The sequence below is a fragment of the Melanotaenia boesemani genome, chromosome 11 (assembly GCF_017639745.1).
Source record: "Melanotaenia boesemani isolate fMelBoe1 chromosome 11, fMelBoe1.pri, whole genome shotgun sequence".
Taxonomy (NCBI): domain Eukaryota; kingdom Metazoa; phylum Chordata; class Actinopteri; order Atheriniformes; family Melanotaeniidae; genus Melanotaenia; species Melanotaenia boesemani.
In genome coordinates, this window is record NC_055692.1 from 34,971,617 (window position 1) to 34,984,623 (window position 13,007).

Here is a 13,007-nt window from a genome sequence, read left to right on the forward strand (position 1 = left end):
ATAGTCTTTCTTAAATATTGATGCTGATGTTTATTTTTTTCAAGCAGAATTGCCCTGATTAAATGTTCCCACAAAGAATACACCAGTGTGTTAACGGCTCAAACTGGGATAAGAAGCCAAGCCTTGATACAAAGGCTGCAAGCAGGTGTGTTCTGAGCGAAGTCTCAGCTGCAGCTGGGTCATTCCAGAATTGGAGGACAATTTGGGCATGGAAACATAAAAAAAAAAAAAAAACTATTTATTTGAGTGTTTTTTGTCATGTATTTTTGAAAACAGCATTATAAACAAAAAAATGTATTCATCCAGCTTAAGCATCAAAAACATGCTTTTTATGAGATGTTTTATGTGGTTAGTTAGTTAGTTAGTTAGCGGCCATGCTTAGTACAACCCGGTTATGAATACTTAGGAACCCCAATATATATATAGTGCACTTGTTGGGGGGGGGGGGGGGGGGGGGGGGGGGCGTGGGTCTGCCCCTGTCCCCATCCTCTCATTCCCCGTTAGGGCTGTGGGTACTTTCTAGGGTTGGTGACGGCTCACTGGCTGTGGCTCCTGGATGGCCCGGTCGTGGGGGGCAGCCTCTCCTGGCCTGTCTTGCCCTGGGGGGCCTCCTGGGGAGCGGGGGTGCCTAATGCCCCTAGAGGCTCATCATCCAGAGGGAAGTTTGGGTCCCTCTGGACGTACATCCCCGGACCCCTCTTACTTCCCGCTCTCTCTGTCTCACACACACACACACACACACACACGTACATAGGGAGTTGGGAGGCGTGGAGCCATGCGGGGGTGGAACGGAGGAGACCATTCAGTGGTCTCCTTGGATGCACCCCGTGGCGACTCGCCCCTCAATTTTAATTGCACCGAGAAACCAAAACACAAGAAACACAACACACAAACAAACACCTGGGGGGCATGGCATGTGGTGCATGTCGGGCGGGGCCACTTAGGTGGCCCGGCTCCCGGCTCATTGCAGTCACTGCCCCTCAATTTCAAGTGCACACAACACACACTACATAAACAGTCAGGAGCAGGGAGGGAGGGGAGTGATTGTGGGTGCGGCGTGGGGGAGGGTGTGAGTGTGGGGTTAGATAGGGTGCAGATTGGAGTAGGTGGGGAGTGGGGGGAGGGGGCCGATAGCACCCTGGTTCCCGGGTGTGTGGCTGGAACATCGGGGTGTGTGCTGGCCTGCGCCGGGTGGCTGTCTGGGGGGGCCTGGTCCTCTTAGGCATGTTGCAGGCCCTCTGCCTTTGGGGGGTGGGGCGGCCGCCTCTGGGCTCCTGGGGCCCTGGGCCCTTCGCTTGGGCTGCCCTGGGTGGCCCGTCCCTGGCGGGGCCGGCGGCTGCTGGTCTTGGCCCACTGGGACCTGTGCCCCGGGACCGTGGGGGGCTCTTGCTGGGGCTCTCCTCTGCCGCCCTTCGGGTGGGGCTGGAGTCGTCTTTGTGGTGGGGTGGCTTGGGTTGGTGCTCCGGGTCTGCTGCTGGGGGCCCAGGCCTCTGGCCCTGGTCTGCCTCTGGCTTCCGTGGAGACGTGGGCTCATTTGCATGATCTCACTCATCACTCTTCATCACTGATCACTCCTTGTTCTCATCCTCTGCATGCTGACACAGTCACTGAGTTGTCCAGTGGGTTTTAATACTAAGCGATAATTATTTTTTTTTATTTTTCCTGTGAGTTAGTATCTGGTCGCTGTTATGTCTTTTTTGGTTATTATTTAAAAACTCTTAATGACTTGCAGCCCTGTTTTTTCTGTGTGTGTGTGTTTCTGTTTTTGTAAAAGTTGTAGGAAATTTTCTGGTGTGTTCATGTACAGGTGTAACAGTTTGTTGTCTGGTGATGGTGTGGATTGAAGGGTCGTTTCCTTCTGTCTGTGATCTTTTTGTCTCCTTTCTTCTTTCCCTTTTGCTCTTTTTACTGTCTTCCTTCGTTTTCTGTCCCCTCCGGTCAGGTCCAGCAAGATTACACAGATTCCGTGATTCAAAGTAAATAAATAAATAAATGAATCACATTAGCAAGAGGAGCCTTACCCATAGGCCTCCCCTTGGCAGAGCAAATTGGTTCAGCACGATACAGTAACCAGATTATCATTTTGCTGCTACACTCTCAGAACAGATGTGTTAAAAATGAACACATCATGTGTTCATTTTTAACACATCAGTGTGTCTAGTTAAGGACAACACATCTTGTGTTGAATTTAACACAATCAGTGTGTAAGCACATTTAACACACACTGTGTGTTAAATATGTCAACACAAAGATGTGTTAAAAAAATAACACAAAGATGTGTTGTTTATACAAAATTCTATATTATTTTCTTATATAGAACTTATGCTTAAAACCCACCAGAACACTCACATTTGCATTAAATTCAAGTGACCTTTATTCAAAATAATTCAGTCACGTCGTGGAATAACAATTCATGGCAAACATTCAAATTAAAAACTGTCCAACATTAAACAACAATGGGATAACCTGTAAATGATCAATGCAGGGGATATCAGGTCACACCGTCATGACCTGCAAGACCATAAAACAGTTAGAACCATTAACTATCCTTTCCCAAATTTACCGGTAGCTACTGGTAAAGCAGTTAAAAGTAATGCAAATTCATACAATCACTTTCTATCTTGGATTTATATATAGTGCATTTCCACTGAAAGATGACAGCAAGTCTAGAGGTCTGATGTCCGCTACATCTTTTACATTTATCATTTCATACTCATCAGTCCTCTCCACCACATATGAAAATAGATGATCATCAAAATATTTCAGTTAAAATTTTGAGAAAAATTAGCACTTCTTCCTTTTCACAATTGGGAACCATGTGTATAATCTCTCCAAATAGATGTTCCCCTCTTACAGCACGGTTTAAAGCAAGAACACAACCAGTTTTATATGTCTGACCAAGCCAACAGACAGAGTGAGCCACATGAATTGTGTTGTAGGTGCCAAAATCATACCCAAGTTCTTTCAGATTTTCAATTAACAGATTACTTTTTTCCAAAGATCCAACCATCACTGGAAAGGTGTTTGGTTCAGTCATTGTTTTCTTCAGTGGATCACAAAATTTCCAATTATACATACTTTGAACTTGATTCTTGTAAGCCAAAGTCTTAGAAATATTTATGAAATTACACACAACATGAGCATGTCTTTTCAGGGGACCATGCTTACTCTCAAATCTCATACACCATAACTTCAAAAGTGGGCCAAACTTTATCATCATGCGCCAATATAAGTCATAAAATGATGTTTCGGGGTGAGTGGTCTGTCTGGATAAAGAATCTTGAACAAATTATGATGATCTATAACCAACTGTTTTAAAAAGACAGAGTCCAATGCTGACAACTGGAGCAAATACTATGCTACAGATTTCTCGGAGGAGAAGGAACAATTTCCAATGTTGATCATGTTCATTTACAAAATCTCCAATTAGGAAGGGTAAAAAGAGCAAAAGGCACCACATCTGACTGGCTGTTTGTCTTATGGGATTATCTGATGTTCTCAAATTAAGAATTACACTTGGTTTGTTTTTTCATTTGTAAAACCATATTCAAAGCTTACCAATCTGTCATTAAACTGCTCTAATGTGAAAAACTTTTCATTATAGATGAAATGTTTTAACATCAGTTTTACTTCAACCAAGGCAACACCTTCTAAAATGTCATGCATAATGTCAACACAAGAATTTTCAGTCACATGAAAGTAATTCAGTGAGTTTAAACAGGAATCCTCTTTTATGCCTGTTGAAGTTGGATTGTTATGCGCAACATGTTCTTTATAGTTTACTTTGTTTTGAAATTCCTGGTGATCATCATCAAATACACACTGGGCCGCTTGTTTATCAGTAAGACAAAAATGGCAAAACCTGTTTGCTGAAAAGCTTTCTAAAAACCCTCCAAGTGAATGGCAAGCAAGATTATCAGCAGTCAAAAGGCAGACAGTACTATGAAGGAGAGAAATCTGACCCTCAATTTCAACCTTTATCCCATCTGCTTCAAGAGATCGAATGTCATCCAACAAAGGCGCTAATATTTTGTCAAATCCATACACCTCCCTGTCTATAGAATTGAAAAGTAGACAGAGGTGAATGTTTGCAAGGGAGGAGTTGAACTCCACAGGCAGGTTTCTCAAGCAAAAGTAAACAGCTCCCATTTTGTGAACTTTAGTTTTTGACCCCAAAGGATTAGTTGTTTCCAAGTCATCAAAATATATTTGGATTTGTAGATCATCGGGATACCTGCTGTACAATGTATGATTTGCAAACTGTGTGCCATCACAATAATCACGCATTTTACCATCAACACTTTTGTTTGATTGCTTATATAGTTTCTGCATCTTTTCACTTCCAAAGAGAAACTTTATGGTATCAATAATGGAGATATACTGACAAGTGTCTGCAGCCAGTACTTGAGTCAATTTTCACTGCTTTCTCGCTGTGTCACCTCTGTATCCTAAGAAAATTTCTACAGGCTTCACAAGGGAGTGTTTTTCAGAAAAATATTTTCACATTTTGTAGGGCGTATCCACCTCTGAAAACATATTTTGTGCATTTTCAAAATCTTGCATTAAAGATTGGACAGCTTCATCATCATTTGATATAGTGTAGCTATTAATCAAAGAGGCAGTTTTCTCCTTTAAAGAGTCCAAAGTCTTCTCCAGCAGTTCTTTGGTGCACGTAATGCTTTTCTGTACATCAGTTAATGTGGAATTTGATGAGGAATACATTTTTGCAACATATGATGCTGCAGTCACGGTAGTCAGAGAAATGAAGACCCATAGGAGTGTCCAAATCAGCGTCCAAATTAGTTTCAGAAGTATCCATAGCATGGGAGCAAGATGGCATAGAAACATCCTCCGATACATCACTGAAACTGCCTTGTTCAAAATGCTGTGGGTTAGCAACTGGAATGTGTTCCCTATTGAGATGTCTGGCATACGAATTGAAGTTATGGTATGTTCTTTGACAGTGGTTTTGACTACATACAATTGTATAGTCCTGCCCATCAGAAATTGCATGAACTTGACGAAGATGTCTGATTAGCGTCCTTACTCTGTTTGAAATTGACTTCTTGCACTTAGGACAGGTGTACATGTTAATTTATACCAATGCCTGAAGCTTGGCAATTAACTCCAAAACCTTTGACCTCTTTGCTCCTGAGATTGGCATGTCATAAACATGCTCAAAAAAAGAATACACTGAGTCAAGTTGGATAGGGTAGGCTACGTTGCAAACCCACAACATTTTGAACAACTTGTCCAGGGCGCATGTCAACCCTTCATCTTGAAGTGGAATGGCGACTTTGTCATTCTTTGCCACAATTATGTACTGAGCTGTTGTACTGGGATGTCCTATACACACAAGCTTGGGCTGGTGGACTCCCACTTCTGCTCCTCCGGCTGCTGCTTCTAACGATCCTTGTAGAAGACTGGGGATGCTTGTTCCAGTCTGAGAAAACACAAATGTTAAATGTTATTTTGAAAACATAAAAAGTACTTTTGTGTGACAATAGTTTGTTTATAACAAGTTTGTTTTGCTACGAAACATGAAGCTAGTTAGCCTAGCTTGCTAATGTTAGCGCACCAGGCATGTGAGCTAACCACAGATTCCTGAGAAGTTCTGTTTTTCAAGGCTGAATTTTTACTTTTTAGAATAGTTGAAAATGTCAGTGGGGTTTTCAATAAGAGAACCTGATGAACACACACCATTCAGCTGCTGTCAGACTGAAACAAGTCCAGACACCAGCTGAATGTGTAAATATTTTTTTTTATTCTGGCAGGTTCATCAAAAAGTATTATGTCTTGAAAACTAATATGTAAGTAGTAACTAGCACTAAATAGTAATAATGTGTGCATTTATTTATTTATCTATCCATCCATCAAACATTGCATGTCACACATCACACCACCGAAGTAAATACTCAACCTGTTTTGGAATCGCTGGGTACTGTAGCATTAATCTCTTTACCCAACACTGAAATAAGAATCAAATCATATCAAAATGTGGTTTCCAAACCAAAGCAGATACCGGCATATCCTTTGTTCATTATTACCCTTATATTACCATAATATTTCATGATTTATATTCAAATAGTTAAACAGTTAAAAGGTTAAGTTGAACTAAAACATGACTGAGTGTGTGATGATTCAAAGGTCAAAGTGCAGGACCACAGAAGAAAAATACAGTTTTCTTACCGGTTTCACTTCCAAGATGTAGGACAGGGCTGATTTGACACTGCATTTTGTCCACCCTTTGTTTCTCCCTGATGCAGTCGGAGGTAGATAACGGGTGAGTAACTTAAGGGCTCTGAAGCAAAGTGACTCTGCAAAGAGCAGACAGACATATAATTAGTACTTCCAACTGTGACATAAGCTGTCCAACAAACTGCCATAACAGAAAAAGCAGTGCCCACAAGGGTGTGCTGGGTGAATTCAGACCCATCAGTAAAAATAATTACAATTTGTTTTTGTTTTTTTAGTTGTTCAAACCTTAATGGGAATATGAATTGTGTGTATTAAAATTACACAATTTGATATTGTATAGTATGGTCATAAAGCCCTAGAATTCCGCTCAGACACCATGTCTGGAAAAAAAGACATGGCCTAGTGCCAACCAAATACAAACAATACACTGACGTTGTATATGGTATACATGGAAAGTAACTACCATCGATCTCCTCACCAGCCGACAGGTCACTGGGGTCATTTTCCTTTTCAAGCGTAGCCACTTTCAGGACTTTCGGAAAAATATGTCCTTCCCATTTTCGAAGGAAGAGGTCTTCCTTGCCCGGAAACATTCTTGCAAACTCTGCATCAAACTGAAGAGCAACTCATAGTAGCTTATGTTCACAAATACCGATTAGACTTTCCTAGGACATGGTAACAAATACTGGAATTCTTCAATAAAGTGGTGTTCCCCTTTCATACTGAAATGAGTTAAATACATCATTGAAGCATACATAAGTGTATTTTCTAGACTTATGATGCACAATACAGTATGCTGAATACTTACTAAATATGGCATGTCTACAAAGCGAGGGTACTGCTGGAGAATCTCTGCTACTGTTGGTGACTGGCTTGAGATCCAGAGCCTGCGGTTGTTGAAGGTTTTCTCCATGCCCATTTTGATAGATGTGAGGTTCTCAGGAGATGGTCTCATCCTTTTGATAGCCGTTATCCAATCCTTGGCAGACTCTTCGTCCCCTTCTGAAATCACTTGTAGTGTTATAGCTACTCCAGAAGCCTCACAGGCCCTCCCGCGTTTGCGATAGCGTCTCTGATCTTGATAAAGGTTTCTCCGCAGGTTCCTCAGTTTCAACTCGATGAATCCACAGTGGGACACCGGATCATAAAGGTGCTCCTGGAACAATTTGTTTAAAAATGTGGAAAAACATGCATGCACAAACATCAATATCTCAAAGCACAAAGTCCTGTTTCATTTTAATTCACATCACTTTCAATGCAACTGAAAGATAACACAACTCAAATATCAAGGGAGAAATAACATGGGGAAAACACACCAAAAACAATTACTCACTCTCTATTACCTCTAAAACAAAGATATCTAATTTTAACTTATCTCTAACTACTCTAAAGGCATTATAATGAATCATACAGTAAACTTAAGTAAATATTCCTATGGAAAACTGTAATCCACTGAAAGACATCTGCTCACACTTACAAATCCTTCGTTCTCTTCTTGTATCTTGATCTTTAATGATGGGAAGATTGTTGTTATGCTTTTAGCCAACATCAGTTTGTCAGCATTGGAGGGGTAACTGAAAGCAAAATGGAGGATTTTGAGCCCAGAAAAAATGGAAACTGCAAAACTTGTAATAGAGAGTACATCAAATTTTAGTATTATGTTATACCACTTGTAACACATTTTCTTTAGAACTGCACAAGGTTACAGGACCTCTCACTCATCTATCAATCACCTATCTATCAATCTAACAATATTCCAGGTTATTGGAGAAAATGGTGGTCTAGATGAATGACTTGGAATAAACTCACAATCCTCGTCGCTCAACCAGGTCGCTGACACCTGTTCTCACAAGGAGTTTTCTAGATGCCAGAGAGAGATTCCAGATTTTTCATATTCGGCAAGTACACTTGGGGCTTTGTTCTTAAGTAGCACCACCAGACTGGCTGAATCAAATCTGTGCACACTGTCAGTTTGTCCATGGCATTTCTGTGTAAGCAGATTACACAGCACATATTGTATTACACATGCCCCCCTCCATATATATATATAAAATATAAAATATATATAATAAAACAACAACATCTGTAACCAGTAGATATTGTAAATACCTCCAGTGGACCACTCTGACAAGCTTCACTAGCACTCAGTGGTTCAGTCTTTAAAAGAAAATAATGTCACTGCTAGAATGCTAATTGTGAAGACTGTGTAACTGTAAACACAATCATATTGAGGCACAAGACATTCAATAAAGTTCCATGAGTCACAAAACTTACACTTAAAGGGACTACTCTGACATGTAAAGGTATATTTTGGAGTCATTTTAACACAGGGTGTAATGGATTGTGAGACCAAGTAGAACAAGAGAGGCTCTACCTGGTCTCGCACTGCATTATACCCTGGGTTAAAATGACTCAGAAGTATACCTTTGCATGTCAGAGTAGTATGACACTAATGCACTAATATCAGGCCATTATCTATTACTGGTATATGCATCTCTCAGACACGTACCTCCCACTGACCACCTGCATCTTCAGTGTATGGTTGAACCTTAAAGAGAAGTTAATGTTACTAATTGACCTGGAGGTGCAGAATTCATACAGAACATGCACAGGTTCAGGTTGGTTTTGTGTCATTTTAGGAAATAAAGTAACAACGTTTACCTGATTTTGATTTGCCTCCATACATTCAGCTTGGATCCCTTGGATTGACAGGAAGATGTGATATCTATCCAAATCCTTTAATTCCTCCTCATTCAATTCAGTGTCAATATATTCCATGAAATCAGTATTATACTTTAACAACCTGTCAAGCACGCAGCCAGTTTGCTGGGCTAGGATTTCATCAATTAGATCCTTGCCACTGTTAACATGGGCAATTTTTTTTAGCAATCTCTGTCTTATCTTTAAAAATGGTTACAAGGACTTTGCTGGGTTGCAGGTTATCCCGTGTGTTCTGGATAAAGAGGAAGACATAGTTAGAATAAGATCATTTGAACTATCAAAACTTTACGGTGGCCCAGAGGTGTCACAACAAATAAAAGCCGCAACACAACAAAATAAGTCACAACACTACAAAATAAACCGCAACACAACACAATAAACCACAACACTACAAAATAAACCGCAACACAACACAATAAACCACAACACTACAAAATAAACCGCAACACAACACAATAAACCACAACACTACAAAATAAACCGCAACACAACACAATAAACCACAACACTACAAAATAAACCGCAACACAACACAATAAACCACAACACTACAAAATAAACCGCAACACAACACAATAAACCACAACACTACAAAATAAACCGCAACACAACACAATAAACCACAACACTACAAAATAAACCGCAACACAACACAATAAACCACAACACTACAAAATAAACCGCAACACAACACAATAAACCACAACACTACAAAATAAACCGCAACACAACACAATAAACCACAACACTACAAAATAAACCGCAACACAACACAATAAACCACAACACTACAAAATAAACCGCAACACAACACAATTAGGCACAACACTACAAAATAAACCGCAACACAACACAATAAACCACAACACTACAAAATAAACCACAACACTACAAAATAAACCGCAACACAACACAATTAGGCACAACACTACAAAATAAACCGCAACACAACACAATAAACCACAACGGAAGTTATCTTTTTTTTTTTTTTTTTTTTTTTTAAGATTTTACCACCGGAAGTTAGCTACACCAAGTTTCAGTCCAAACAGATGGGAAGTTGGAGATTTTAGGAAGCAGCCGGAGAAGTAAGTAAAATACTGTTTGTTAATAACGTTTATTAATTTCGGCATGCGCTTTTATGAATGCTTTTAACTTTTTATGTGTAGATTAAGAGTCATTGCATGTTCGATGTATGCACACAGTCAGTCGCAGTCACTCCTTTCACAACAGAGGTAGGCTTTTCAGTTGTAAATACTTACAACGGACTGAAGCGGTCTATGTCAACAGTTCACATTACTACCTCGAACAATGACTCTTAATTTACACATAAAAGTTAAAAGCATTCATAAAAGCGCATGCCGAAATTAATAAACGTTATTAACAAACAGTATTTTACTTAATTCTCCGACTGCTTCCTAAAATCTCCAACTTCCCATCTGTTTGGACTGAAACTTGGTGTAGCTAACTTCCGGTGGTAAAATCTTAAAAAAAAAAAAAAAAAAGATAACTTCCGTTGTGGCTTATTGTGTTGTGTTGCGGTTTATTTTGTAGTGTTGTGGTTTATTGTGTTGTGTTGCGGTTTATTTTGTAGTGTTGTGGTTTATTGTGTTGTGTTGCGGTTTATTTTGTAGTGTTGTGGTTTATTGTGTTGTGTTGCGGTTTATTTTGTAGTGTTGTGGTTTATTGTGTTGCGGTTTATTTTGTAGTGTTGTGGTTTATTTTGTTGTGTTGCGGCTTTTATTTGTAGTGTTGTGACTTATTTTGTTGTGTTGCGGCTTTTATTTGCTGTGACACCTCTGGGCCACCGTAAAACTGTCTACAGACATGAAAAGCAGTAAAGGCGCTAAAATCACACCACTGCGAGATCCACGTAGCTCTCCCTGACACCGCGGCGGATAGAGCTAGCGCTTTCACAAGGGAGATAACCAGAACCAATTCAAAACCGAAGCACCGTTAAAACACACCACAACTAGTCCCACTTTAACGTTAGCTGTTCTCGCCGCGGTGTCTGAAGAGCTATTACCAGGGAGGCAGCAGCAACTGAAAACAACACTACCGGACGGAAAAGCACCGTTAAAACACACCGCCAGCACGACCTTAAAGTTAACTCTTTACAATGCAAAGCAAACAATTCACAACCAAAGTAACACACCAACCCGTGCTTGCAAGTTTAATGGACCAAAACAGTCTGTCCTTTTCCAAATTAAATGGCGCACTTGTACCAAAATGCTGGTTAATGTTAATAGGTGCAAATTGAGATGTCACTAGTTAAGTTACCTACTATTATTCGTTAACATTTACCGGGTTCCACGCCGAGTTTAAACGAGCGACTGTTTAAAGTTGAGAGTTGAATTTAATGCCGCTTAACTTCGTCAGTATGGTATAAAGAAATAAACTTAAAAACCACACTGCAAGTCTGTCTTGTGCTAGCTAGCTTAAAAGCAGTCCCGCTGAACAAAACGTAAAAATTGATCATGAATTCCCTTAAAAATACAATTTAGTTGGTGAATTAGTTACATTTCAAATTTACCCTGACACTTTACAGTTTGATGAGATACATTAAGATAATTTATTAATGGATACTTACCAAAGCTTAACGGTGCACACCAAGTGACGAAGCCTCCATCTTTTTCGTCTGTGGTCCAGAAGGAAAATAATTGAGAAAGGAAAGGACGCCCCCTTCCCGCCTAAGCCTGCTAATACGTGGGTTTACCTGGGCTGACGCACAGGGGCCTACTGAAGAGATTAACTGTTTAAATAAAGGTCGAATCAAAATTTGAAATCCCACCATGTAAAATAACACAGGTTGTGTTAAATTGTCCAATACAGTAAGTGTGTTAAGATTTTTAGGCTTCTTTACACATTCTGTGTTGAAATCAACACAAAATGTGTTAAACATGTGACAACACATTTTTTGTGTTATTTTTTAACACATCCCTTCTGAGAGTGTATGATGCTGGACAGGACAAGTTAAAAAAAAGGAACCCCAATATATATAACATGTGTCGTCCATTGGAACAGTACACTAGTCTAAAAACATATCTTTCTTCTTTACATTCTGCAGATTCAACAAAGGCCTTATACTTTTAGCCTAGTTACTTGTGATGGATCTTTTCAGTGAAGCTTAACAGCAACAGTTAAAAATATAAACAGATGTTTTAACACTTTAAGGCCCGACCCGTGAAAAAATGGTAAGAAAAGTCTGATTTTTTTAATATGAGGTGTTTATTTGGTCCTTTAACAGACTGTAACAAAAAAAATTAACCAATTTCTTTGGGGATATTTACCATTTATAACAATGTGATATGTAAAAATTATTACAGTGTGTTTTCTGCTTCATGGTACCTATTAGGAGGCAGAAGACAAGTATCAGATTGTCTTCAACAGGATAATATCATACTTCGCATGAGTTCCTTATCATTTTAAAATCTATTTTTATGAAATACAGCCTGGGTCACATAGTCATCTTTGTCCTGCTAGAGATGGAAATCTTCAAGTTGTCTCATGCTTCACACAATTTGCTCCTTATTAAAGGAAAGATGAGAGTTAATTATGTCGGCCATGGCTGGTTTATTTCAAACATGTTTCAACATTTACACACTTTACATGATTACATTTAATTTTCCTGTTGGAGAAGGAGAAGGCAGAAATATAAATTTATTTGTTGTACACCACTTTTACTGCATTCCATCCACTTTCTCCACAATTTTTACAATTTCAGGTTCATCCAGCAAACAAAATATCAGAAAAACAGAAACACAAAACATTGCATTAATAAATCTGCACACTGTGTAGAATTCAAAGATCTGAAGAAAAAGTATTGTAGTTTATTCACGGGACCTGGTCCAGTGTGGTCCAGATGCCAGAAATGACATAAAAAAAAACAGTTTCACAAACCAGAAACTGTGTTTTCGTGAATGTAGATGATGTTTAGAATATCTCAGTCCAGGTTTAAGGAGTCTAAGTTCGTAGTTTTTTTCGCAGGACCTGGTCTAATGTGGTCTAGGTTGAAATATTCAGTATAATACTACGAAGCGGAAGCTAACTTCAGCGCCATGGATGAGACGCACTGAATGAATGGATTTGGC

General features: G+C 39.5%; 1 protein-coding gene across 6 annotated transcripts; it reads right to left on the bottom strand.

The window, feature by feature from the left end:
* Positions 1 to 2,356: 2,356 nt before the first annotated feature.
* Positions 2,357 to 11,812, bottom strand: LOC121649140. 6 transcript variants are annotated; one of them, XM_041999740.1, is made up of 9 exons: positions 8,860 to 9,350; positions 8,708 to 8,746; positions 8,308 to 8,355; positions 8,008 to 8,185; positions 7,676 to 7,772; positions 7,007 to 7,354; positions 6,662 to 6,812; positions 6,190 to 6,317; positions 2,357 to 5,443 (listed from the first exon to the last, which is right to left on the bottom strand). In XM_041999740.1, the coding sequence occupies exons 5-9, from the start codon at positions 7,745 to 7,747 to the stop codon at positions 5,096 to 5,098; spliced, it is 1,047 nt and encodes a 348-aa protein (XP_041855674.1). In that variant the 5' UTR covers positions 7,748 to 7,772; positions 8,008 to 8,185; positions 8,308 to 8,355; positions 8,708 to 8,746; positions 8,860 to 9,350; the 3' UTR covers positions 2,357 to 5,095. The 6 variants fall into 6 exon arrangements, with proteins under 6 accessions (XP_041855674.1, XP_041855673.1, XP_041855670.1 ...); XM_041999739.1 differs by having other exon boundaries at positions 7,670 to 7,772; XM_041999736.1 differs by lacking the exons at positions 8,008 to 8,185; positions 8,308 to 8,355 and adding an exon at positions 11,507 to 11,812 and having other exon boundaries at positions 7,670 to 7,772; positions 8,860 to 9,151.
* Positions 11,813 to 13,007: the final 1,195 nt, after the last annotated feature.